Source organism: Perca flavescens, chromosome 7, assembly GCF_004354835.1.
Source record: "Perca flavescens isolate YP-PL-M2 chromosome 7, PFLA_1.0, whole genome shotgun sequence".
NCBI lineage: Eukaryota > Metazoa > Chordata > Actinopteri > Perciformes > Percidae > Perca > Perca flavescens.
In genome coordinates this window covers 20,255,607-20,282,669 of record NC_041337.1, presented here as the reverse complement: position 1 = coordinate 20,282,669, position 27,063 = coordinate 20,255,607, and the positions used below count along the sequence as shown (strand labels likewise).

At 40.5% G+C, this 27,063-nt stretch overlaps 2 protein-coding genes and 1 long non-coding RNA gene across 3 annotated transcripts in view; all 3 read left to right on the top strand.

Annotated features, from left to right (window-relative positions):
• scn8aa (sodium channel, voltage gated, type VIII, alpha subunit a) overlaps positions 1-16,528 on the top strand; it is a 44,557-nt gene extending 28,029 nt beyond the window's left edge. The window contains exons 21-27 of the mRNA XM_028582530.1: positions 4,507-4,629; positions 9,242-9,526; positions 9,914-9,967; positions 10,434-10,571; positions 10,671-10,775; positions 10,894-11,164; positions 11,286-16,528. Of these exons, the coding sequence (XP_028438331.1) occupies positions 4,507-4,629; positions 9,242-9,526; positions 9,914-9,967; positions 10,434-10,571; positions 10,671-10,775; positions 10,894-11,164; positions 11,286-12,445 (2,136 nt within the window). The 3' untranslated portion in view covers positions 12,446-16,528. The remainder of the gene's footprint in view (positions 1-4,506; positions 4,630-9,241; positions 9,527-9,913; positions 9,968-10,433; positions 10,572-10,670; positions 10,776-10,893; positions 11,165-11,285) is intronic.
• A 2,856-nt stretch (positions 16,529-19,384) lies between these two features.
• Positions 19,385-25,078, top strand: LOC114558535 (uncharacterized). The gene is made up of 3 exons (XM_028582596.1): positions 19,385-19,431; positions 24,360-25,006; positions 25,054-25,078. Exons 2-3 carry the CDS (start codon positions 24,366-24,368, stop codon positions 25,076-25,078), a joined length of 666 nt encoding a protein of 221 aa, XP_028438397.1. The 5' UTR covers positions 19,385-19,431; positions 24,360-24,365.
• A 722-nt stretch (positions 25,079-25,800) lies between these two features.
• On the top strand, positions 25,801-26,603 carry LOC114558096 (uncharacterized). The gene is made up of 4 exons (XR_003692905.1): positions 25,801-25,945; positions 26,032-26,127; positions 26,386-26,430; positions 26,515-26,603. It is a non-coding gene; the product is annotated as an uncharacterized LOC114558096 (long non-coding RNA).
• Positions 26,604-27,063: the final 460 nt, after the last annotated feature.

Sequence of the window (27,063 nt, the reverse complement as noted above, 5' to 3'; positions counted from 1 at the left end):
AAACTCAATGAAAAATCGGAATCGGCCTAGAAAGTTGTAATCGGTGCAGCTCTACTATTTAAGCATGGATACTAACACAAATTTGAATCAGCCAATCAATAACCATTGATAACAACCATATTCAAGTCATGCTCAGAGCAATGAGACGTTTTAAAGATGTGTCTCTGTAAAGCTGTCTTTGCCTGTGTCTCTGACCTGTAAGATGTTTGAGATGTGCCTTTGTCCTTTTTCTCTGTGTACTTCTCTGCTCCTTGTGTCAGTCAAGATTGAAAACCGGAACATGGGAAATTCTTCAACCTATTCTTTGTTAGTTACACATATTATCACGTTTTAATCTGATTTTGTCTATTTTTAAAACAACGTAACGTTAGACTGTGAGGGATTTCAATGAGATTCCAACCTGGGAAAGAAATAAAGGGGACCATTTTCATGTCTAGAAGCTTAAAGCATTTGCATTTTACATTAATGCTGAATCAAGAGGTAATCTGCACTGAGTGGCAGAATTGGGATAGAATAAGAATTTCCCTGATTTCTGACTTTCTCCTTGAACTAACCACCTCTCCGCAGTGTCCAACACCTCAGGCAATAACAGTGAATGGACTCCTATCAATGGCCAGAGGTTGCCATGTTGATTCATTATAAGCTCCTCTATCCCAGACTCCATGCAGCAACATACATTTATTACATACCATAGACAATGTACATCTAATTTTCTACATTCATGCATTTATAATTAGTTTTTACAGCTCAAAATTACACATATGTACAGTATATTAAGTGTTATGATATCAGTCTAGTGTTTTTAGAGAAGTGGGCGGGGTAAGCTAATGCACAGGGCCAGACGGACGCGTCACATGAGGGGGTGTGGTATGTTGATCTGGTTTAACCCAGCCATTGCAGGTGTGTGGAGGATTGATTGAGGAATTGACTCAAGAAGCAGAGCGGACGGACGCTACAGGCCATACACGCTGGAGACAAACATTTTGGAAGACTGATTCTTTTTATACGTTTTCTTGTTTCCCACAACACAAGTTTTTGTAAATACACCTTTTAAATGCTGAACTACAACACGGAGAGCAGGCTTGCGGAGTCCAGACGAAGGACACTGGAAAGCAGACCCAGAGCAAAGGTTGCTCAAGACGGCGAAGCAGGCAGGCCTGGCTCTGGAGTGTGAATTTAAACAGCGGCTGTGTGAGTCAGTTTAACACAGCACAACCCCTCTTAGATAGGAAAGTATACACTCATCCGGGCACGTTTAGGTCTCACTCTCACGTTCAATGCATCACACAGGGAGAGGAGACAACACCATTAATGTTACGCACTAGGTTAGCCTTTAGTAGCTGTGTTTCTTTGTTAAACAAGCCCAGGTTAGCTTCGTAGCCTTCTGTAACGTAAGACATCAGTATACAGGTATTTTTAAATCATATGTTCAAGGTTGACACACAGCACACATAGCGCTTGTAGCAATTATAATCATACCACACTGTACTGATTCTGGTTATTGCCATTGTAGTCTCCCTCCCTGTAGGTGTGTTGTCAAGCCCAACACTTGGGACAGTGCAGGGCGCTACGTTTCCCAAGTTGTGAACATGTCACAGGGAGTGGCATTCCTCCTCCCCTCTTTCCCCAACCTCCTTTCATTCCCTCTTGAAAGTGTAACCTCAGGAATGTGGTGATATTGTGCTGAGATGTAATGATGGTGGGTGACAGGCGGCCGGCGGTAAGTTTGGTCTTCACTAGCGCTCCCCCTCCAAAAAAATTAGACTTGTGCTTGATGAGTCTGGGTTGTGTTGTGGCCTGACTGTGCCTCTACCGTCCTGTGTTGTGGGGTGAAACCATTGCCATGGACTCAGAAAGGGGGGGGGCACCATCATTAGACCGGCCTGTATTTTTCTTTGAGTGTGGATGTGCCTGACTCTTTGTGTGAGTGTGTTCGTTCTCATTTCCCTTGTGTTACTGTATGTTTCTGTTACCCATTTGATTAGTGTCTTCTTGATTTCCATTATAAGAATGTTTTGTATACTGTTATGTGTTGGCTAAAAATGACATAGGGAAAGAAATGTAATGTTAGAAAGTAAAGTGTTTAGTTAAATCAGTTAAAAAAAATATACCTTGTAGCATTGTAATGGGAGAACACTAAAGCTAAGCTAAAACTTTTTTTACTTTATTTTTGCTTACATTGTAGGACACATAATTCATATTGTAGGAGGAATAATCCATATGTTACTCATATTAGCTGTTTAAAGTGACAAAATAGCTGGGGGGTAATTCTAATTCACTAGTGATACTGAGGTGTGTGAATGTGAGGATGATAGGTGTCATACTTCATTCATATTTCTTTTTCACTATGATTATTATCATTTTTTTGTTGTGTTTTTCCCTTTGTTTTTAGTTTGGTTTATTTCTGTTTGGTTTGTGCTGTCGTCATCATGGGATCACAGCCCCAGATGTCATTGGCCTTGCCTTGCAGAGCTCTGTGAGAAGGACGTTGAGGCGCTGAGATCACTACCACACAGCTGGCCCAGCAGGGGGCCAGAGGCCAGGCACCCCAAAGGGGTGCTCTCCAAGGGGTCAGGCTGAAGGTGACAATTACCCCAAACACTAGTGTAGATCAAGGCAAAATCTTTATTTTACTGTCTGCCCACCAGAACAGCTGCTAACTTATTTGAGAGACAATGTTATTGATTTAAATAGGGGCTTTGTGCCAAAAAGTAAGTACTTGTAGAAAACTCAACAGAATCTTAATAAAGGCCCTGTCCAGGACACCCTGGACGCGATGTTTGAACATGGTCCAACATTCACATGTACAGTAAGAAGTCTGAATCCGTGTTGCCACCTTTTCTGCCGTTCTTTCCATCGTTTTGATTAATTCCACCCTTATATGGTTAAAAGGTTGGTCTCTTGTAATCCATGTTGATAATGGCATCAGTCAAAATGAAGATTTTGCCTGTTTCAAACCTCCCTCCGTGACTTTGGTAAGCTTTGGATGTTGTGTACTTCTTGCGGTGAGTTTGACCGGTTGGTGTCGGTGGCTGGTTGGAGGTGCTTTCACATGTGTTCACTGTTTTTCCTTATTTGTAAGGAACTGGTACTCCTCCTGTTTCAGTCCCTCCAGCATACAAACCGGGATTGCAGTTAGGAAAAACAAAAAGACTTCCTGAGTATACAATTCCTGTGTTCATGTACTAACTTTTGAACAAATTATCTCTATTTGACCTAATTCAAGTACAGCTGCCCACTCCTACATTTTGCATCTAGAATAATGTGCATTCAGCCAAAGAATCCTTCATTACAAAGCTTCCCTGTGCAGCAGACAGCTTGTAATGGCCGCACTTGAGGTGACTCGATCAAGTCATTCCTGTACACCACAATCCCCATTGTCCATTTCCTCATTTGTTAAAGATTCAATACTGTATATGTATGTTTAGATTAGCTATAGGGGCAGCTATAGGGGATTCACAATTACCAAACCATAATTCCTAAATTTAGAGTTCTAACATGTATTATGTTGCTGTGGATGGTGGAACATACAGTTTTGTGAATTAATTACATAATTTAATGATTTAGTGAGAGTTTTTAACTATTGATCACACACTATGCAGCATTCTTTGGCTGCAGCAATGCCTCGGTCGCTGCTGCCGGATGTGAAAGGGGCTGCACCAGTTTCTTTGAGGTTGCGTGCTGTTATTGTTTACTGTGTGTAACTCGACTGTGTATTTTTGTCCTTTCAGTGCCATCCAGTGCTAATAACTATATCCGGTCTGCCCTTAACCTCCATCCCTGTTTCTTGTGCGTGGTTCATGTGACTGTCTCTCTCCTATTTGACTCTAAATGCTGTATGACAATCTGATTTGATGTCTGAGAAAGAAAATGGCAAAATGACACATTTGTACATGTTTACTTGTATTCTTTCTCTTAGGTTCCATTAATTTGTCTGTCTTAAATTATATGGGATTTTATGCCTCAGCCCAAGAACGACATGGAGAGACAATTTTAGAGGGGCAAGGGTAAGGCTCTCAAGTCTGTTGGGTTTTTATCAGCTTTTACAGGGTAACCTCTCTCCTTCCCTCCCTCCCCAACTCCTCTTCCTCTGCTCCCCCACTCCCTTTGCTTGTATCTTTACTAAATCATGTAGCACTTTCTGCCTAATTTATCCTCTGATTGAGTCTTATGTCTCTATCTCCTCTCTTTCTCTCTCAACCACCAATTTTTTTGCAGGTACAAAGGACTTTTCACATCTCGTCAACTGCCCCAAAATAACAGACAAACAATCTCTATGGCGCACTGCTACTAAAATTACTACGCACATAAGACCTATACTAAACATTAACCTTCTCTCTCAGTGTATATACATGTATAAATGCAATATTATACATGCATATACATGCAAAGATTTGTGTGTATGTCAAGCAACTCTCCGCCTATGCCAGGGCCGTCTCTCTTTCCTAGTGAATATTCTCACTTCTAACAGTTTGGAACCTCTTTTGCTTCTCTGTTTTTGTGTAGGTGTCTATAGTCAGCCTTGTAGCTAATGCGCTGGGCTACTCCGATCTAGGGCCCATTAAATCACTCAGGACACTAAGGGCCTTGAGACCCCTCAGAGCCTTGTCACGTTTTGAAGGGATGAGGGTAAGATCCAAAGCTAAGCAGCTGATCCTTCCGCATGCCCATTCAACAATTTAAAGCATGCTAGAACTGTTCTAAAAAACAAACTAAGAGGACTAAAAACTCCAAAATATTGGGGATTGTTTTTAAAACCAGGAAATAAAGCCAAAAAGTCACCTTTCCATGCGCAATCCTGTACCATGCCTTTGTTAGAGCGAAAGAACAAGTCATGATGCAGCTGGGAGACTGAGTGAAGTAACAGTTAAGTTGCCAGCAGAACAACATGCATTTCAATTGAATTTCTTAAACAAAACAATCTATATGCAAATTGATTAATTTCATAATGAAAAATACCCAAAGAGCAACAGAAATATTTTTTCACAAAGCTGCCTCATCACATAAGTCACAACCTAGAAATTCTGATAACTTCATCTTACTTTGAAAATTGGTCAAAGCTAACCAAACTTACATGCAATTTCATAGAGCATTCAAATCAACAATTAGCTCTTAATTTGACCTAATTCTCAACCACTGCTTTTAATTGAGAACCCCCCTCCCCCCCCCCAACCCCCCCCACCCCCTCCCCAGCTCACACCATCCCTCAATGCATCTTGCATCAAGAACAACCAGCAGAACTGTGCAGGACATTAAAACCTCTGCCCAACCAGTCACACCAAAACAATGCATGCAGGACGGCTGCCAAACAATCATTCAGAGGAATTTGTCACATTTGTTTAGAGTAGAAATTACGTGCGACAGTACCTCTGGTTGCTTCAGCCGTCTCTTCCTAAAATATTTGATTGGTTGTCTCTGTGACTGGTGGTAGCAATAGGTTGCACCTGGTTGTTGTCACCCATAGTCCCCCCCCCGTCTCATTTTCTTCCTCTTTCTAACTCTTGATCTCATTCTCATTCACTACTCTTGGTGTGCTTGCCTTGTCTTCTAGTTTAAGCTTCTTCTCTTCATCTCTGCCCCTTCCCACCTTCTTCTAAGCGCTACATGTGCAGCACTGTGCAGCCCCCCACCCCCTTCCTCCTCTTATTCCACACCCCCTTATCCCTTTCACTACTCACTCCACCTCGACCCGGTTCGGCTGGAGGGTCATCACACTCTCCTGCTTGTCCAGGATCTTTTTGCATCAGGGACTGAGACAGAAACCACACACTTACAGTGTTGTGGCTTTGGGAGGAAAATATTTATTAAGCTTCTGCCAGTGTCAGCACTTTGGGTCGTACCATCTGACTGACAGATCTGCTAACCGTCCATTCTGGTGGCAGAATATAACTGTACATTTTTCTAAACATTGTTCATATTATATACTTAATTTCTAATCATTGTTAGTGCCTTCCTTTGGGAATGCAGGCAGAAGCTTAGCAAATATGCTAGGCTGCCATTTCACACAAGGCATTACTACTGTCATGTCATGGAACCACATATTGTAGCTCATACAGCAGGCTCTGGCTTCCTGTTGCCTTCCAATCCCACAGGAAGTGAAACTGGGAGGCAACAACAGGCCCAGGTAAACTCTGACTTTGAGTTTGGGTCTGGGTGGGTGGTGGCCCATAGGTTGACTTGCACTAAATCGTTCGGACAACACTCTCAACCCAAGACAGACAATGTGTCGCTCCTCTTTAGTACGTCCCAAAAATGACAGACCAGCAGGAGAAGAAGGCCTGTGTTATCTAGTGGGTGGATTTATTGTACATTTGTTGTGAAGTCTCATTCATACTAGATATCCAGCGACTAAAATGTGATGCCATTGCACATGAGCAGACATCAACGCTTTTAGGCCCTGGATAGGCTCTATGGATGCTGCCATGAATGTTTCACTGAAATTTTATGGGTATAATTTTTATTAATTCTGGGAGGGGAAATATACCTCTTAATTATGTCATTTTTGGGGTTGGAAATCATGGCACATTTGCTTTAATAGCGTGTAATAATGCCGATACCAGTGCCCCTTATGAATGACCCCATTCACTGGGTGTACAGTATGTGGTAAGAGAGGTGAGGGTAGCCCAGTCACGCAAAGGGAAACAATTTTTTACTATAATGTATATGTTCATCAATTGAGTTACCATTTTGTTTGAACTGATAACGGAAAATTTGAAGTCAAAGCAATAAATTAATGAATAGGGAAGTACATGAATGGAGAGATGACACCGTATGAAAGAGATTCTGGAAAGTTAGAATGATGAGAACTTATGTTATAAGTTATATCCCCGCTGGCTGAGTATTGCGTTAAGACGGATCGCAACTCAACAGCGCCGAGCAAGCAGTGCACTGCTTAACATGCAATGATATGGGCTACATGACTACGTACTTTGCTCTCTCTTTCTCTTAATGCTGCTTTGTCATCTCGGTCGTACTAAGCAATGCATTATACAGGAATGACAGCATCTCTTGCCATATTAACCCCACTTTAAGTAAATCCCCCTCTTTCCTGACGAACGTGCTGACGTTTAAATTAATCCACCAAAAATGTTGAAATGACAATGATTTTGGTAGTTTCATCTTTGCCAGCTATTAAAGGTATTAGTCATCATGGGGCCTTTATATGAAACCTCTGAACCCCAATCACTAATGGTTTGTCTTCACTATGAGCAGGCCAACACATAATATATAAGCGTTCAGCCATATTGTGCTTTAGATATTTGTCAGACACCCATACAAACCATCTAAATATCAGAATGGCTCGTCAGACGCAAAAGCAAGCTAAACTTCAACCATTATCTCTTTAGCCACTATCTCTCTATCCACACATTTCTCTTATTTATTGATTTATTGATTTGAGCGGTTCTTGAGATTGCACAATGCCATGTAACACGCATGTACTATAACTGCCGATGCACATTATGCATTTTTGAAAGCCATTTTCCCTCTTTCTGAGAATGCTTTCACACAGCATGGCCTAATTCTTTTTTTAAACACTGAATTTCTGAAAGAGGTTCAATTGTATCTCAGATCGAGCATCAGAGAATCATTCTCTCAGCGAGTGCAATGGCAACACTGTAAGGGAAAGAGTGGTTTTAAAGCCAATATAATAAATAATTGAAAAACATCACAAAGCATTTTACATTAGAACCAGTATTTTACCAGTGTGCCCTCTGTACAGCACAAATGTAAGATTCAACACGAGTCAGCCTGTGAAGGTTGTGTACACGCTGAGAGAATCCTGCTCTAGAGCTCCTCCCTGTCTGTCTGTAATGAGGAGGGAATATGGCTCCATAAAACGAGTCTGCCAAAGACATGCATGCTCAGCTGTCTGCCTGAGAGCTGCTGGTGGGCCTGCCTAACACTGGTAGTGAGCAGTTCACTATGTGCTGAGCTTACTACTGGCTATGATAAATCTACGGGGAAATTAGATTGGATTGCTAGAGCGGTTTAGATTTTGGGGTGGTGGTGGGAATTATTAAACTTAAATAGATTTTTCTTTTACTGCTATAGTGTTATATTGTTTGACTAGCTATGGGAAAGGGTCAGTAAGATTAAGAATATTGACTGTCTAAGGTTGGGGTGGTAAGAGTGGACACTTCATATTGGTATGGCAAACACTTGTGATTCATTTCTTTTTAACTGACATTTAAGCTTTATAAAGTCTATGTGAAATAGCTATTTTGTTTAAATTATAAACTATTTCTCACAACACAGTCAAATGTTCCTATTATTATTAAATGTTATTATTTTTGGATTTATATTTATTTAATAAATATGCGTTAAGGTGAAATAATAAGAGTATTTCATAGTTATGTGAGTCTTTGGATAGATAAAGCTTTAGAAAACTGTGTGTGTGCACGCACGCGCATGTGTGTGTGTAACCCTATAAAAAACAATATTAGTATAAAATATGTTATAAAGTGTACAGTTGCTACAATAATTTATAGCACATGAACTCAATTATTTTCTCTTATATGATTTATATATAAATACAGTTGATATTATATATCAACTGTCATGCAAATTTTTTTTATAACACTGCATTAGTGTAGTACCACAGTACATGTCAATCACATTCATGCCATCTACAATATACAACAATATAATACGACGTACTATTCTATCATGTATAAAACATAAAATAGTTGTCTGCGTTGTGGCTGTAATCATGAAACCACAAAATGTCCCCAAATTATTTTTTTACATAAAAAGTTTATAAATTGTACATTTTACATTATAAATGTGATTCTTATAGATTTTTTTTTATATTGGTATTTGTCTTGTTACAAGTATGTGTGTGTGTGTGTGTGTGTGTGTGTGTGTGTGTGTGTGTGTGTGTGTGTGTGTTTCAGTATCCCTCGAGCACTTTTAGCCACATGCTTCGACAGATCAAAGAGCATCTCAGCGTCACATCACTGCTGCTCTAATTAGAAAGGGACTGAAACAGCTCTCCCTCCCAATAATTCCCCACACTTCAGTATGTACATCACAGTGGTGTGCAGTGCTTATTTTCGACTACATAAAATCATTATAGAATTGAACTGCTGCTCTTAACGGCACCTGTAACAAAGGGTTGAACAGCTTTTTTAAGTACCCAGTGTAACGCCATAACAGTATGTAGTGTCTTTTCGGAGGGGTTGAAAGAGCTGTTTGATTCCTGGTTCTCATGTCATATCCTGTCTTTCCTGGTCTGGTCTAGGTGGTAGTCAACGCCTTGGTGGGTGCCATCCCTTCCATTATGAATGTGTTGCTGGTTTGCCTCATCTTTTGGCTGATTTTCAGTATCATGGGGGTCAACTTGTTTGCGGGCAAGTACTACTACTGTTTCAATCAGACATCAGAGGAATACTTTCCTGTCGACGTGGTCAACAACAAGACCCAGTGTGAGGCCCTCATGAAACAAAACTATACCGAGGTCAGGTGGAAGAACGTCAAGATCAACTTTGATAATGTGGGCGCCGGCTACCTGGCCCTGCTGCAAGTGGTGAGAGTGTCACTCCTTGTCTCCTCTGTTTCTGACTCCATTTCTTATTTCATGCTAACGTGGTTTCTTTTCTTATTTTCTTATGCACTTTTCTGTTTCTTCCTTTTCTTTCTGTGCTTCACCTGAAGGTCTGTTGCTTCAAACTCAATTTGTTTCACAGTACTCTGAGGCTGTCTGTTGTTCTTATTCGTTTTTATTCATTGTAAATATTTCATTGTATATATTCAGTGTTTCTCCATGCCCTTTTCTTCATCTACTTGTTTCTTTCCATACACTGTAATAAGCTGTACTACAGGACATGCATCGGTTTCGGTTTGACTTTCTTTGATGTCAGTTTACATTTTTTGGTTTCTACAAATGTATTTAGTCATGTCTCTCTTCTGAAAGGCCACATTCAAAGGTTGGATGGACATTATGTATGCAGCTGTGGATTCCAGAGAGGTAGGTTTATTGCTTCAATAAATATTGTAATGCTTATTTTTTTCACTGTATGCAAGACTGTTAACGCAGGTCTTAAAGGAAAAGTTTGACATTTGGGAAAGACGCTTAGATGAGAAGAGTATGAAGCTACTGCCAGCTGCCAGCTAAGTTAACGACTAGACTAGTCTGGACTAACTTTAGACAAGACTATTTCTTGACCAGACCATGGCCTTTGACTTTTGTATAGATTAAACAAACAGGTGTTAATTAGTGAACTGTAGAGGCGCTGCCAGAAGGATTTTGTTAGCTTTGGATAGAGCCAGGCTAGCTGTTTCCCCTGTTTCCACAAAGCTAAGTTAGCTGGCTGCTGGGGGTAGTTTCACTACAAGAAAGTTAATAATCGCATTTCCAAATTTGTGTCAATTTGTTTCTTAAAGTTGTGTTGATAATAAACAACACTACCTTTAACATTGTACCTCCCTCCAAGGTGGAAGACCAGCCCGACTATGAAGTCAATATCTACATGTACATATACTTTGTCGTTTTCATCATATTTGGCTCCTTCTTCACCCTCAACCTCTTTATCGGTGTGATCATTGACAACTTCAACCAGCAGAAGAAAAAGATAAGACCTGTTCTGTCTCCTTAACCTTTATCTTGCTTTAGGAGTTTCCATTTTAGTGTCAGAATGTGATTATAACCAAATCTTTCTTTATCCCTTTACTTTGGAGGTCAGGATATATTCATGACAGAGGAACAGAAAAAGTACTACAATGCCATGAAAAAACTAGGGTCCAAAAAGCCACAAAAACCTATTCCTCGACCACAGGTATGTTGTTTCTCTGGGTTATTCCTATTGTGTTCAGATTATTCAAAATATGATGCTTTTGATTGTAACCTCAGTAAATCTCAACTTCATCCCTCTCTGTATCCTCTCTCTCATGTAGAACAAGGTCCAAGGCATGGTGTTCGACTTTGTGACGCAGCAAGTCTTTGACATCTCCATCATGATTCTAATCTGTCTCAATATGGTCACTATGATGGTGGAAACGGACGATCAGTCAGATGAAACGGAAAACGTCCTCTACTGGGTCAACTTCATCTTTATTGTAGTCTTCACCACCGAGTTCTTGCTAAAGCTTTTCGCCCTTCGCCACTATTACTTCACCAATGGCTGGAATATCTTTGATGTGGTGGTGGTCATCCTGTCTATTGTCGGTGAGTGAGGGAGGTGAAAAACACAAAGCAATTAGGAAGTAGCTTGAGATAGGCGTCTGTTGTATTCTGATGATATTCTCTTCCTTATTTTCTTATTTCCCTTTCTTTTTCTTACTCTCAGGTATGTTCCTGGCTGATATAATTGAGAAGTACTTTGTGTCACCGACCCTGTTCAGGGTGATCAGGTTGGCTCGTATTGGCCGTATCCTGCGTCTGATCAAAGGAGCTAAGGGCATCCGCACTTTACTCTTTGCTCTGATGATGTCACTGCCAGCCCTGTTCAACATTGGCCTACTGCTCTTCCTGGTCATGTTCATCTTCTCCATCTTCGGCATGTCTAACTTTGGCTATGTAAAACACGGAGCGGGAATTGATGACTTGTACAACTTTGAGACCTTTGGCAACAGCATGATCATTCTGTTCATGATCACCACGTCAGCTGGATGGGACGGCTTGCTTCTGCCGATCCTCAACTACCCACCAGACTGCGACCCCAATTTGGAGAACCCTGGTACATCCGTGAAGGGTGACTGCGGTAACCCATCAGTGGGAATCTTCTTTTTTGTCATGTATATCATCATTTCTTTCCTGATTGTGGTCAACATGTACATTGCCATCATCCTGGAGAACTTCAGTGTGGCCACAGAGGAAAGTGCTGATCCACTCAGTGAGGACGACTTTGAGACCTTCTACGAGATCTGGGAGAAGTTTGACCCCACTGCCTCTCAGTTCATTACTTTTGCCAAGCTCTCTGATTTTGCCGACGCACTGGAGCACCCACTTCGTGTGCCAAAGCCCAACACTATAGAACTAATTGCCATGGATTTGCCCATGGTGAGTGGCGATCGCATTCACTGCCTAGACATCCTGTTTGCCTTCACAAAGCGAGTGCTGGGTGACAGTGGGGAGTTGGACATGCTGAGACAACAGATGGAGGAGCGATTTGTGGCAGCCAACCCCTCCAAGGTGTCGTATGAACCCATCACCTCCACTCTTCGCCGCAAACAGGAGGATGTCTCTGCCAGAACTATCCAGAATGCCTACCGCATCCACCTTATTCGACGTGGCATCATCTTCAAGCGTCGTACTTTTACTAACAATAAGTTTGAGAATGGCGGCACCAACCAAGAGAAGAAGGAGAGCACTCCATCCACAGCCTCTCTCCCCTCCTACGACAGTGTGACCAAACCTGACAAGGAGAAACAGGATGAAAACAAGGAGGACTGGGCCAGAAAAGAGAAGGACAAAAACCAAAAAGATGAGTGGGAATCAAAGTGTTAGGGTTCAGTGACTCACAAAAGTCAATAAAACAAAGCAAGATGAGACTCTGAGCTCAATCCCAACAAATGTAGAAAAAGTGATCATTTGCAAGAAAGAAAAAAAAAAAACATTCAAAAAAATGACTCAATGCTACTGAGGCAATGTGGTTTCTTATGTTGTCAAAGACAGCTGAACCAAACACAATCAGTTTACCATGGAACTTTGCTGCATAGTGACCAAGTTCATAGAAATGAGGAACAGATACAAAATGACTCACAGTGTGCTGGCCAATGACACACATTTCTTTGGGGACCAACTGCCAAGGCCCAGAAATCTCTGCTAGATGATCGAAAAATTGCAAAATCCCTGCCACCACCAAGTGTGGACCCCCGCAGCAAAATTCCAGTGCTGCGGGACTGGACCGTACGGATCCCACTAGAACTGTATTAGCAGTCTAAATGAGAGTCTGTAACACAGTGTTTACCATCTTTATCAAGAAGAAAACAATAATAAACCAAGCAAGTTTAGCTAGTGCGGCAGGGGAAAACCCAGAACCGTAGACAAAGATTTTTGTTTGTTTGTTTGTTTGTGCTAAGTATACTTGCATCTTTACATTTTTTTGAGCAGCAAAAACAGATAACATTTAGCCCATGCCACTCGTCTTTTCATCTCCTCTTTGTTATACTGACATTGAAAAAGACATTTTCTACATGGGCTTTCACACTGACTGGGTAGGGGTCATTAGTCATTGTTTTGACTTGGGCTGAAGGAGACTTGCTCAGGCCGAGTTTCAGATAAATAATAATTATTGTGCTCGTTCAATGCATAGAAATGACTTGCATGAAGGCATGTTTTGATCACGAATCATGCATGAGTAATCATTGTCCACAAGACTCTAATTCTCAAACCACTGCAGTGGCTTGAGCATAGTTTGAGGCTGTCCACTGGGGAATAAACTATGACTGGAAAATAAAGATTTTGGATAATGATAGATAGAATATTGGGGCAGTGATAGTCGTATGATCCTGCCCTTCACTAGTTTTGCTTTTCAACTGACAGATCTTTAAATTTAGCCCTTCATTAAAATTTCAGGTGAATGAAGGATGTAAGCACTCAAAGGCAAAGTCTCAGTAGGATCAGCCAACAACACAATCTAGAAAATAGTTGTTTTTGCTGCTCTGAATGTTAGTAGTATAGAAAGAGTGTGGAGTGTATGAGTATTAGGAAGCAGAATATCCTCACGATGAGGATGCACAGATTTGGAGGACCATCAGTTGTCCTGAACCAAATCTGGGGCTTACATCTCTTTGTTTACTTACATCCATCAATGAGTCCCTTTCTTTACTTACCTGTGGTCCCTATTGCGGCAATGAGAGCAGGTGATGTTTAACGCCAAGGAATCCATAACTGGCCCTAGTAAGGGTCTGGTGTTCTCCATAGGTACCCCCTCTACTACTGTAGTTCCAGAAGAAGGGATGAAAATATGGTTTTATTTTTGTTTTGATCATCTTTTTATTGATTTGTTTTGGGCTAGTGGAAAAAATGAAAAACTCAGTATGCTTACTGATTAATTCATTTCAAGTTCCTCTTTTGTACTCGGTCAGACCCACATCATTTCCCAGTGAGTGATGTTTTAGGTAGTGCTTTTCGGACAATTTGAGTTGCCAGCTTTAGAAAAACAAAACCTTGAAGTCCTTCTCTGATGTTCTTGTGATGCAATCATTCTCAGAAAAGGATTTGATCAGTGAGAGTGACACTGACCATCTGAAACAGCAGAGTGAGCAGAGAATTGTCACAAGGACATGCCTTGTCGTGCCTATGTATGGAAGATGGATGGCCATGAAGGGCTTGTGGATTGGACTGTAGAATTAAATGGATTTTGTCTGATATTTCAAGGAGGTGGATGGGTGATAAATAACACAAACGCGGACCAATAAATAGGTAGAGCCCCTCCCTTCAGGGTTTTAGACTGACTGCCATGAGAACAACAGAAAAATGGAAGAGCAGAAGAAGACAATAGTCCTTTGTCTGAGTTGGAGTGCTGAAAGTCCCATGTCTGTCAGTGTATCATTGTGCTTTTGTGGGACCTCTTAAACACTGTGTGGTGTTGGACCCAGGCTCGCACCATCTTTTCACATACTTGCAGGCTTTCAAGTACGATCACCCGCTTCAAAAATAACTAGAAAAGCGAACACTCGCCAAGATTAAACATCAGCAAGCCTCACATCGACGCAGCTATGTTGAATAATAAGCTTTGTGGGTGTTTTTCATTAAAAAACCTGAGGCTTCGTCAAGTGGTAGACAAGACACAACTGCCTCTTTATGTGTTCCTGCCATTTTTTTTCTACACAGGAGTGATGGTCCTATTTATAAGCGGATGACTGGACATAAATCTGGCATCATTCGTCACACCACTAATGCCATGTTGGTGTGTTTAACACTGCCTGTACCAGAACCCCCTGTCTGTAACAATAACTGAGGTCTGTTTACAATATGAGGTCTCCAAATCAGTTTGGCTGCTGCACACTCAAACCAAATACATTCCCAATGAGAGCCACAGGAGTAGTGAGTAATGTCATCCAATTTACCCATGTTCATCTTGGATGTAACGTTTTAGAATGATACATTCACACTTGAGAAAAAGAAGAAAAAAAAGAAACAAAAAACACAAAAACATATACAGTATATGTACAGTGCAGGCTATGATGTAAATGGCACAATCGCTGAAAAAGAACGAACTTTTTGAGAGAAACTATAAATATTGTATTATATTCTTTTATTTTATAGGCATGCTTTGTTGTGTTTTTTGTAAATACAGAATTTTAAAAATGTTACTACTAATAATCAAAAAATGAATAATAACAATAATATAGAGTGGCTTCCAGCTATGCCCTTTGTCACATTTGTTACCTTTTGGATTTTTTGAGACACTTTTCACTTTGTTGACGGAAATTGAATGAAATATAGATATTATATAATACAAAAGATATATACATGTATACATATATGTTTATATGTATATACATAAAACAGAAGAACACTGTTTGTCACATTTGATTTATGTGCAACACGTTCAGTGGATGTCTAAAACTGGTTGTTTCCAGCACCCTTCTATGTTGGGGAATAGCTCATGTGCGATGTTACTGGAGCTGCTTGCCATGGATTGTAGCCTGATCATGAAGAAAGGATAATGTTACCAGCACATTTCTCACTTACTGTCATATCTCTCACCTTCACTGAGTATACAGGACACACCCACAGTCACGGACACTAACACACACATGGGTGACTCCTCACTGCCAACCAACTTTATCAGTGATCTCTTCCTTGAGGACGTCAGCTGGTGTGAATGACTGCCTCATACACACTGAGACGGTACCTACCCCCAGGGCCTTTATCCCATACCCACACATCAGTGCCATTACAGCTCAACATGCATACAATCATGTACTTGCTTCTCATCCTCACATTTCTTTTGTTGAATGATTTGTTTCTAGTGTTCCACTCAATGGCATGTGCCTTTTTTCTGCAAATTTGGATGTCGATTCCACACTGAAAAAAAGAAAAAGTAAAAAACAAAACCGAAAAAAAAAAAACTATGTCCAAACTGTAGAGGATGGATGTTTGGGGGGTGAGCACAACATTAATCAGGGATGCTGAGTGAGAAATACTGCCAGAGGATCATCCAGACACCCCACTTGATGTTAATATTCAACAGTGTGTGATGTTAACAGAAAATCAGCTAACTGAAAAATGTCCTGTTCTTAGTGCTATGTGTGTCACTCACTTGGCTTGTGAAAAAGCAGCTTGCCTTCTATATTTCTTTTGTTTTATTTCTTCAATGTTTTTGTTTCCATCTGAAATTTATTTTTGTATCAATATTTGATTATAGGACTCATTCTTTTTCTAGCATGGTTTATTATGGGCGTTTTTTTCTTTTTGCTGAAAAATTAAAAAGTGCTTTTCAAACGGTTATCATTTGACACCATGATAAAAGAGGATATACAGTACAATATGATGGTGTGTTGCACAACCACTTGGACTCTTGGTAAGAATATATGAAAGATTGTCTTCATTTGAGCACGAACCTTTTTATTACCAATAAAGCAGCCTTCCAGTTACAACTTGTGTGTTGGTTTTCCATTTTCCTTCTCAACTTTCCTTCAGGCTTATTTCCGATTAATCGTGTCCACTTTAAGTAGTGGTCACCATTTTGTGCAGATTATTGTACTTTTGTGGTGCTGTATGTGGATGCAAGTGGATTACAAAACATCCCGTGAAATGGAGCTGAGTGGCGTCGTGGTAATGGGGCTGTGAAAGGCAGCCTTTCAAATGTAATGGACTTATTGAATTTGTTAAGAGCACCGTGTTAACATCCCCCTCACAGGCAGAAGATGGACTATAGCCCCATTTGTTATTGTGCAGTCCATCTGAACTGTGATGCTCTGGTTTGTGGTCCACCATAAAGCAAATAGCCTAGAGGTATGACATTACAATCATCACCCTCATAACCTCATGAGAACAGGGATGATATAGCCACGTTGGGGGATATTGATCTGTTTGTGATTCTCAGGGGGGAGGTTAAGAAACCCTTTTTGGAGAATTGTATGGAAATTATGCATTGAGTTGTCCTCAGAAACTGAATAGATGGCAAATTCTCCATGGACAACCCTCCCCTTTTCTCCTCCCCTTTTTTGTCACAAGACAAAATGTTGTCTCCCTGGCTCCTCTCCCTCCCTTCAGTCACATGGACTCTTTTCGACTTCCCCTCCTCCCCCGCACTTCCACTGTCTCCCTGGATTTCTATATGGTATTTTTAAATCTAGATGTCTCTCTGTTATCTATCATCTACACATGTAGGCAATGGAAACCTGCTCCTTATTGACTATCAACCTCCTCCTCTCTCTCCAACTCCTATCATTGCCATGCTTCAGGAAGGTTGTGTGAGAGTGCAGTGAGATGGAGAGGAGAGAGAGAGTCAGGAAGGATGGGGGGAGGTAAGGAGAAGGGAAGGGAAAGGGAGGTGGTGGATCACTGCAGTGCAGATAAATTAATGCAGCAGTCGAGACTGAGTCAGCAGCACACTCCCAGTTTGGCCCAGTGCCTCCTTCAGTGTGTGTCCATTCATTGCTCCCTAGGAGACCAGCTCCCACGCTAAAAAAAAAAAAATCACACCGAAATAAGGATATTCATTCCAAAACTAGGCTCGTTAACGACGTCTGAGAGCGGGTAAGCACCGTCGGCAGCCGGTGTCCTGCGCGCTATGCAGAGGAGCTGTCCTTGGTGCTGGAGGTGGTACAGGGACCGACCATCCTCTACCTGGCTCTGATCTTTCTTGGGTGGGGTCGGATGGAAAGGTGACAGCGCGGGTTGTCGTGGAGCTAAACCCAACCATAAAATGTGTGTTTAGTGTGTGGAGGAGCTCGACCTAATTCTTAGACAGCCACACCTACACTCCCCTCTCCTCTTCTGCTCGCTTTCCTCTTACCCCACCTCCCTTCCTCTGAAGCATATTGCCACATAGCATGTGGTTTCTCTGTGGGTAGATCTGAACGTAGCTAAATATAACGATTACACGTGTCACAGTATATCCTATATTATTATAGTCCTTAAATCACTAATGAGAGCTATACATCATTTACGAGGAATCTTCATCCATTGCAATACAATGCTGGAATGCTCTGTCCCATTTTGCTGCAGTCCTGCTGGTAAATGTCAGACATGCAGTAAGTGTGGATAGCCAACAGTAAAAAGGGGTTTTCCTACTATCTGATGCCATTTCAACCCTTGATTGAGATCAATGGGTGTTCCCTCCCTTTCTCCTCTCCTCCCTCCCTCCTCCACATGTCTCCCTTTCTCCCTAGAGAGTCAGACTGAGGAGGGAGGATGGAGCCCAAAGAGGGAGCTCTCCATCATGGCCAGAAGCCAAGAGCCCCCCTACAACAGCTGAACCCTCATACAATTTCTCAATGACAAACCAGGCAGACACCTAACTAATCCCCCTCCAATCCATTACAAACACACGCATATACATAAAAACCTACACCACCACTAGCAGCTATAGCACAGTTTCTGTCCACCTACCTTTTTTTCACCAGCCTCTTTTCCATTAAATGTTAACCCCATTACTTACTGTATTTTTCTGCCTGCCCCATTGCATAACCTTATTGTGCAACAATGTAGATGTTTGTGGACAAAGTGTATGTGTCTATATAAAGTATGCACTGAGAAAGGAAACAAACAGATGCCTTTACACCCACACACACTGCCTTTTGTTTTACTTTCCCAAATCAGCCTGTGCTGAGATGTTTGGCTGCCTGATGTTTCTGATTTGCTGAACAACAGCACCCACCTCTGGTCAGCCCCATGTATGTATGAATTGTATGAATTCTTTTATACAAATCACTAAATAACTGCCTTATGTATTTTACTTGGATAGAGTAAGCAGTACTTCAATATAGTCAATAGTCAATTTACAATGACAATACAAAAATGTCATTATAAAATCTTAATTTGAACAGCACAGGCATACAGGGGAATTCATAATGCATTTATAAAAATACCCTAAATTCATTATCTCAAGTTATGTTTTTCATTTTTATTAGTTTAGTTTATTTATACTACAGAGAAAATCAAAATATGAAGCAAAAAGTAAATTGAGCCTGTATTCTCTGTGGGTGTCGGTATCTCAACATGACTGCATTTGTAAGTAACAGTAAGCCTGTAGATGAATACATAAATAAAATAAAAGTAAGATGAGATAAGAAATTGAACATCTTGATTTCTTTTTTCACTTTGTTGCTTATTTGGAAACAGCAAAGTGCAAAATGTACCTTTCATTTTTATAATACTTTCTATGTTGTTGCAGAGGATTTCTCTTTTTTTATCTCTATTAGGCATACAGTACGTGCAATCTGGGCTGTTTTAAACTTCTGCTGCAAGGTGAAGCAGGTCTTGATAACACCTGCAAGTAAAATATAAGGAATTGAAGACAAACAAAAACCAAGGTACGTCTGATCTAAAATTCTTACATAACATGTGAACTGTTTTTACTTGGATCCAAAATTACACAGATATGTTCAGTTGCTTTATGCAACTGGTAAAAGTGGAAATATTTGACTAATATGACTTCTCAATGATTGTAACTGTTTGACAGTATATATAGATATTTAACAACAGATACTGTATGTAATATCTATGACAACAGTATATTTATTTTTTCATTCATTGTTTTTCTTCAGTAAAAATGGATACACTAAATGTATACATTTATTGAAGCTGTCATTTTCTGTCAAATATTGATGTCACAGAATGTCTCTATTTTGCTCAATCATATAAAATGTAAAAGTACTGCTCAACTTCTGAACATGCCAGTATCCAATTATACAGAAAGAGACTGAATACACACCTTGCCAGTATGGTTTAGTGCTCCAACAGAGAAAAAGGACCAACATGCACCACACTTGTAGGCTCATCCTCAGGTCACCTAGTCAACACATAACCAAGAGGACAAAACACACTGTTTATACTGCTAAATTAGATTTTTTTTCAACATTGCATTTCTTAAGGTAGGTTGAGGTCTGAATGAACAAGCTCACCTTCGGAAACTTTGAAACGTATCCAGTGAAGTGCTGTACTTGCTTGTCTGGAACACATGCAGTGTAATTTTGTCGAAGCCGTGGAGAAGCCCCTCTACAAGTACTGATAACTGTCATTTTATAAAGACAGCAGGTGTCCCAGTGTGACATATACTTTAGGTTATATCCCACAACTGATGACCCTCTTCCTCATTAGAGTGGTCTGAATCATAGCTTATCTGAAGACATGTGACTCTCCACAGAGTTCAAAGGTGAGAGCCCACTCTCACTTATTCAGACAGCAGCAGGTGTGAAGAAATGTTTTTTCTGGTGGTGGATGCAAAGGACATGACTCCTAAACTGCATTGTTCACTTCTTTAAAAATCTAGGCCAGGCACAACATGCACTTAATGTCTTGTAACAAACCTTTTGTTTGTAACCAGTGGAGTGACAGAGGTGTTTATACTCTAGACCAGTTATTCAATGGGGAAGGTATGTTGAGCTGTGAGGACCTGAGAACTAGCTTTGAGATCCCAAGGACATCCTTTTTATTTTATATTCACTTAAGGTCATCCCTAAAATGTTATGGAGTACCACGGGGAAACAGTCTCAAGACCCACCCAATCATTAAATGGTTTGTTGAGTTTCCTGCAAGAGGATTAGTGTCCAGGATTTATGCTAAACTGATGCAAGTATCCAATAGTAAAGAAATGGGAGCGAGAGCTGAGCCCGGAGGGGAATGTAATTAATTGGGAGACAGTTTGGGACAACATTTTCCATTATTCCAAGAACCCAAATCACCAGCAGATCCACTTATATCATAGGACATATTGGACACCTCAGAAGAAATACATCTCTAAAAGGCATTCCTACTCCCTATTGCACGTTCTGCCAACCTGAACAAACTGGAACTTTCCTGCACATGGTCTGGGATTGTGAACAGGTGCATGAATTTTGGAATAAAACAACATCAATAATATCTGATGTGATAGGATGTCGAATTCCTACTGACCCGATTGTTTTGTTACTTCATTTTGTTTTTGAAAATTTTGTTAGCTGGCTCAACTGCGACCAAGAAAATTATAGCTCAGCGCTTTTTCTGGACATAGTTAAGCTTGAGCTCTCTACAGCAAAGATTAACAAAGCCAAATCATCGACTATAGACCTATGGGAAGGTGCAGCAGCACAAGTATCAGTCCTAATGACCACAGCATCACAAGAAGTAGAGGGCGATTAGGCAAGTGTGATTTCTGTTTTTGTTTTTGTTTATTTGTTTGTTTTTTTCTTTCTTTTCCTCGAGACCGCGGAGGGGGGTTGTTCTTATTCAAGTGTGTTTGTCTGTTCTGTTTTTGTTGTTTAAATGAAAAAAGAAATAAAAAAATGATCATAAAAAAAAAGGGTGAGGCTATTTGCACCCCTGGTACAATTAGCAGTGTATGCTATTTGTGAAATTCATGCAGTTCAATGTCTTATTGTACTCTGAAATGAAAGAATAGAACAAATGAACAATTTAAGTTAAAAAAAGAAATCATGGAATCAATTTATAAACCAAAATGTAGTCTAAATTTTTGCCATATTTTGGCAGATATAACAGCTGAACACACTCGTGGCATTCTTTCTACAATGGAAATCAAATATTCTTCAGAAAGTTCTTCCCAACTCTGCTGCAGAAGTTCTCATAAATGTGTGGCACTTGTAGGTTGCTTTGCTTTCAATTTTCTGTCCAGTTCATCCCAAACCAACTCAATGGGGTTTAAGTCTGGTGACTGTGCTGGCCACTCCATGTTTTTAAGCTTACCATCTTGTTCTTTTTTGCTAAGGTAGTTCTGGCATAGCTTGGAGCTTGGAGCTTATGTTTTAGGTCATTATCTTGCTGTAGGATGAACCCCTGACCAACTAGGCGCATACCAGAGGGTACTGCATGGAGCTGCAAAATGCTGTGGTAGCCGTTTTGGTTCAGGGTGCCTTTCACTCTGTACAAATCACCAACCCTGGATCCAGCAAAACAGCCCCAGACCATCATGCTTCCTCCTCCATGTTTGACAGTTGATGTCACACACTGAGGAACCATCCTTTTGCCTACTCAACGGCGTACAAAAATCCTGCGTGATGAACCAAAGATTTCCAATTTTGATTCATCAGTCCATAACACCTTCTTCTAGTCTTCAGTAGTCCATTGACGATGTTTCTTGGCCCAGGCAAGACTCTTTTTCTTATTCTGACGTCTTAGCAATGGCTGTCTTGCTGCAACTTGACCTATCAAACCTGCAGCTCGAAGTCTTCTCTTTCCAGTTGAAACTGAGACTTGCTTATTACGACCACTATTAACTTCTAACTGTGCTTGAAGCTGTTGTCCTGTGAGCCGCCTATCACGCAAGCTGTTGACTCTCAGAAACTTGTCTTCTGATTCTGTTGTGGCTTTGGGTCTGCCAGACCTCTTCCTGTCAGAGTTTCCCCCAGTTTCTAAGTGCCTTTTGATGGTGAAGAATACTGTACTCACTGACACCTTGACTTTCTTCGCAATTTCTCCGTAGGAAAGACCAACATTCTTAAGTGTTATGGTCTGTCTCTCTTCCATTGTTAATTTTCTTTTTCCCGCCATTTTTATAGCAACACACTACTTTCTGCAGTACAATACTGTTCATACAATGCTCACGAGGGTACGGTACCACAGTGTGTTCCAACAATACTTTTATCAAAACAGAGGGGGTTGTAAGTAATCCAGACCAGTGTGAACACCTGTGGGAATTGGTAGCACCAACTTTCAAAGCTTGATCAACCTCCATTGCTGCAGAACAGCTTTAAGTTGTTAACCCATTTCTTGTTCCCTGAAAAAGGCCTTTTTGTAAAATTCGGAACACATTATTTTTCAGTTTTGAGTAACCTTACTTATTTTTTTAACCTCAAGCAGTTCACTACTTACCTTTGGACCATTTCAAGCTATTAATTGGACTTGAACTGCTAAAATTTCAATAAAAAAACTAAAAAGATTGGGTGTTCTAAAACCTTTGACCGGTAGTGTATATTACAGCACAAATGTCTTATTCTCAGACACATGCTCAGTGTCATTTTATGGGGGTATCAAAAGAACATTAGAAAGATTTCTAATACATGATCAAGGCCAACAATGTGAGTGTATTAAGAGAGGATGACATTGTTGGATTAGCTTGAGGAAAAAGTACACTCCAAATGCAATTTTGATCATGAGTCATATTGTTGTAAACCAAGACATTTGCCCCATTTGCTGTAAAAACTTAAGAGATGGCTCTGATGTGGTAGAGGTTCATCAGAAGGGAACTGATGGACAGAAACCACCAACACTAGGCAAAACGATATGAGAAATATGCAATTACTTAAGGGAAATTGTATTATTAAATTGTAATTGTATTTGCCCTTATTTTTCGCAGAAATATGCTTGTAACCAATTGCTTATATATATATATATATATATATATATATATATATATATATATATATATATATATATATATATATATATCTGTAGATCTGTTATACACTGTTAGTTGTTTTAGGATTGATTGACAGGTTCAAACTGATGTTTACTTAGCTAAGGTAACGTTAGCTAACAATAACGTTAGTACATTCATGTTTTTCATGTAACGTTATGTACATGTCAGCGTTTACAGTAACGTTTACTTGTAATGATGTTACGTTGCACATCTCTCTTACAGACATTGCTATTGTGCTTTATTTGACTCTTTCATAGTGTTTATTTATTTACAAACCATTAAACACAGAGGTACTGTAAATATGTTGCTGCTACATACGTGTTTCAGAATATTTTCAAAGGCTAAATACTACAGTATGTCTAAAATGGGGTTAAATTGATAATTGGTTAAACACAGACACTTTGTTCTATCTATCTATCTATCTATCTGTCTATCTAGTTATCTCTCTGTCTGTCTAGCTGTTACCTAGTCATTAAAAAGGCTGATTTATGTTAACATGAATAACTGTTTATAGTATGACTGTCTTTTTAATTATTACTATATAATATGGATACTATTTAGCTACAGTCGTGTTTCAGGCAATTCTTGTGTATATGTTCAATAAAATAATACAGTTTATGTCTAAGATGAGGTTTATTTGCTATGGCAAACAGCATATAGAATTATTGTTAATAGATTAATATGTGAATAATACATTTTGATCGATCGATCTATCTATCTATCTATCTATCTATCTATCTATCTATCTATCTATCTATCTATCTATCTATCTGTGCTGTTACTTAGTCATTACAAATGCTGATTGATGTTAAAATAAATGTTTATGTAACAGTATGACTATATTTTGATTATTACTATATAATATACATTGTGTTTTGCTGTACACAGGAGGTAATGAAGAAGACAACCAACTTCTTTCCCGGAAAGACTATGGTGTCTTTCAGGAAGGGTCCATCAGGTCATCTGCGGCAGGATCCCTCTGACGAGGCCATGGGGATCAAAAAGAACCCTTCTCTTCAGGACAAGTCTCCCCCTCAGAGACATGACCTTGTGAAGACCAATGCTCTCACTGTGGTCTTTGAGCGGGGAGGGGATGTGTCTGACCGACTGGAGGTGATGGGGGAGTATGTGCTGCAGTTTGGCAAGTACAAGGGTAAATTGTTTAGGTGGCTCCTGGAAAACGATGTTGGCTACACCATCTACCGGATGAAAAAGGTAGAGGAGGAGGAGAGAGATGGGACCTTCAACCCTCAGGGACACAAAAAGGATAGCCTGCTGTCATTTCTGGACTATGCCAGGAGCTTCCAGGAAATTAGGGACCTCAGTGAGTATCTAGCTTCCAGGCTGCCTGCGCCACCAGTGGCATCAGAGGGTGACAATACTGTCGGCTTTGGAGCCAGGGCAAAGGACCCCTGGAGGCAGATCTGGGAGAGCAGGGCAGATGGATATGCTGCCTTCATCGTAGGAGTAAAGTGCATCAAAAACAGCAAGATGTACAACCTGCAGCAGTACATCCTCAAGCAGCAGAGGGCTGAGTCTGGGAAGTCCTGCCCACCACCTGCAGGAGTCTCCACTACATCAGCTGCCCCTACACCACCTACATCTAGCATTCTAGGTCAGTACACAAAAATATGCAAATACAGATGTTTAGTATTTTATGACCTGACACACAATAATTGTTATTGTTTAATCTTCTAGCGATGGAGGAAGATGAGGAGTTGGAGAGGGGGATGCTGAATCTGTCTCCCTGTAAATTTGCCACTGAACTAAGTAGGTGGAGATAGTTTAATTAACAGAGTGTTTTTTAAACTCTTACTGTTTACGATAGTACTGTAGTCTAATCTAGTAGTCACCTGTGCTTTCAGGACCAGCAGCAGTCTCCAGAGCCCCGGCTGTGTCTCCACCAACAGGTTTTTCTCCATCAGTGTAGAGGGAGGATTCTGTTCTCAGCAGAATCCTCCTGCTATTACTGTTCTTCTTCAACTAGTTTGTTATTTTGGCCGTGTTCAGGCCTGTTCTGATGCTTGTGTTCTCTTACTCTCCCACTAACCTAAGGAATTAACAGGTCAGCGATGATGGTAAGTGTTTTCTTTTTTTTTGCATGCTTTTTCTCAGGCTGTCGTTCAAGAATTTGGCATTTTCTTTTTGCCATGCCACATCTTTGAATGACAAGCAGTGTGCTTACTATATATTAATATTGTTTCTGTGCTTTACCTGTTTTGTTAAAAGCATTGTGTTTTGTCATTGCAAATAAATAGCAATTCAGAATTTAAGTTTTTTTTAGTTTTCAGTCTGTACTCACAGTTTGTTAGAGAGACAACAGGTAAAGACACATTCTGAGGCATAAACAGACTTGACTGTGGGAGGAAAATGACACTGAATTGTTTTTACAGCACACAGGACGGCGCCAACAGCGACGGTTTCCAGACCTGCCGAGCCTGATGACTCCTCTGGGATTGTTGCTTCTGTGAAAGGTTATTATATTAGTTCACTTCTCACTTCAAACTGTACTGAATGTTGTGTGACGGTCTCATGTTATGTGACCAAATTGTTCCCACAGCCACGACAAAGGCCCCGCTGCCGGTCCCTCCTCAGCTGCTCGCCCTCGCCCCACAGCTTGGGGTAGAAGAACAGGCGCCTAATGTGTTGAGACAAAGTATGTTGTCCTCCTATACTACCAGTGTACCTCACATCAGTTTCATTCTGAAAATCAAATTAATATTTCATTGTCTTTTATATATATTACTCATGATATATGTCATCTCCCACTCTACTTTGTCAAAGCCTGGGATAACATCAGCTCCATTTCTTCCTGAAGGTAAATGCTTTATTTTCTTGAATGCTGTGAGAAATAATATCTTATTTTAATGAGTATGTCTCACTTGCCTTTACTGTTTTTATCTCACCATCCTAGAGTTACCATCAGTGGAAGCACAGAGAGACACTGTCCCTGATGAAGGTATACATTTCAGTAACCGTAGCAGTCTTAATATAGAGCTCTCTTTCTTTTCTCTGACTGTGTATATGTTATACTCTTTTACAGCTCTGCCAAGTCCAGCACCGTCTGTCCCTTTAGATGTCCCACACCAGCCTGCAGCCTCTGTCCCTGGCTATGCTCAGGATGTAGCGCAGTGGAACTGCAGAAAATTTGGATGAAGACTGAGCTGGAGGCGTTGTATGGAGTTATATTCCTATCTTTATTCAAGAGCGCATTCTTTCAATTTGAGAGCATTTTTCACTGATATTACGTTCAGATTTTGTAATAATTTCCCTCAAAACCTTGCTCTCACACTCAAATGGTCATGCTCGCGCTTGGATTTTCTCTGCTTGTGCTCAAACTTTGTGCTCGGAATCAGATATGTTGTTCTGTGGACAGATTTCCTGCTCTCAGCTTTGAACCTTTTCCTCGCACTCAGCCTGATTCTGCGCGCTTGCAAATCTGCTGCTCTCGGATCTCTCCTGCGCGCTTGGATTTTTCTGCGTTACACACTATCAAAATTCCACAACCAATAGAATGCCAGGTGTAGTGTTGACCAATGAAATGATCCCTGCCCCGTTGAGGGTGCGTTCGTTTTATGTGAGAACATCCGTT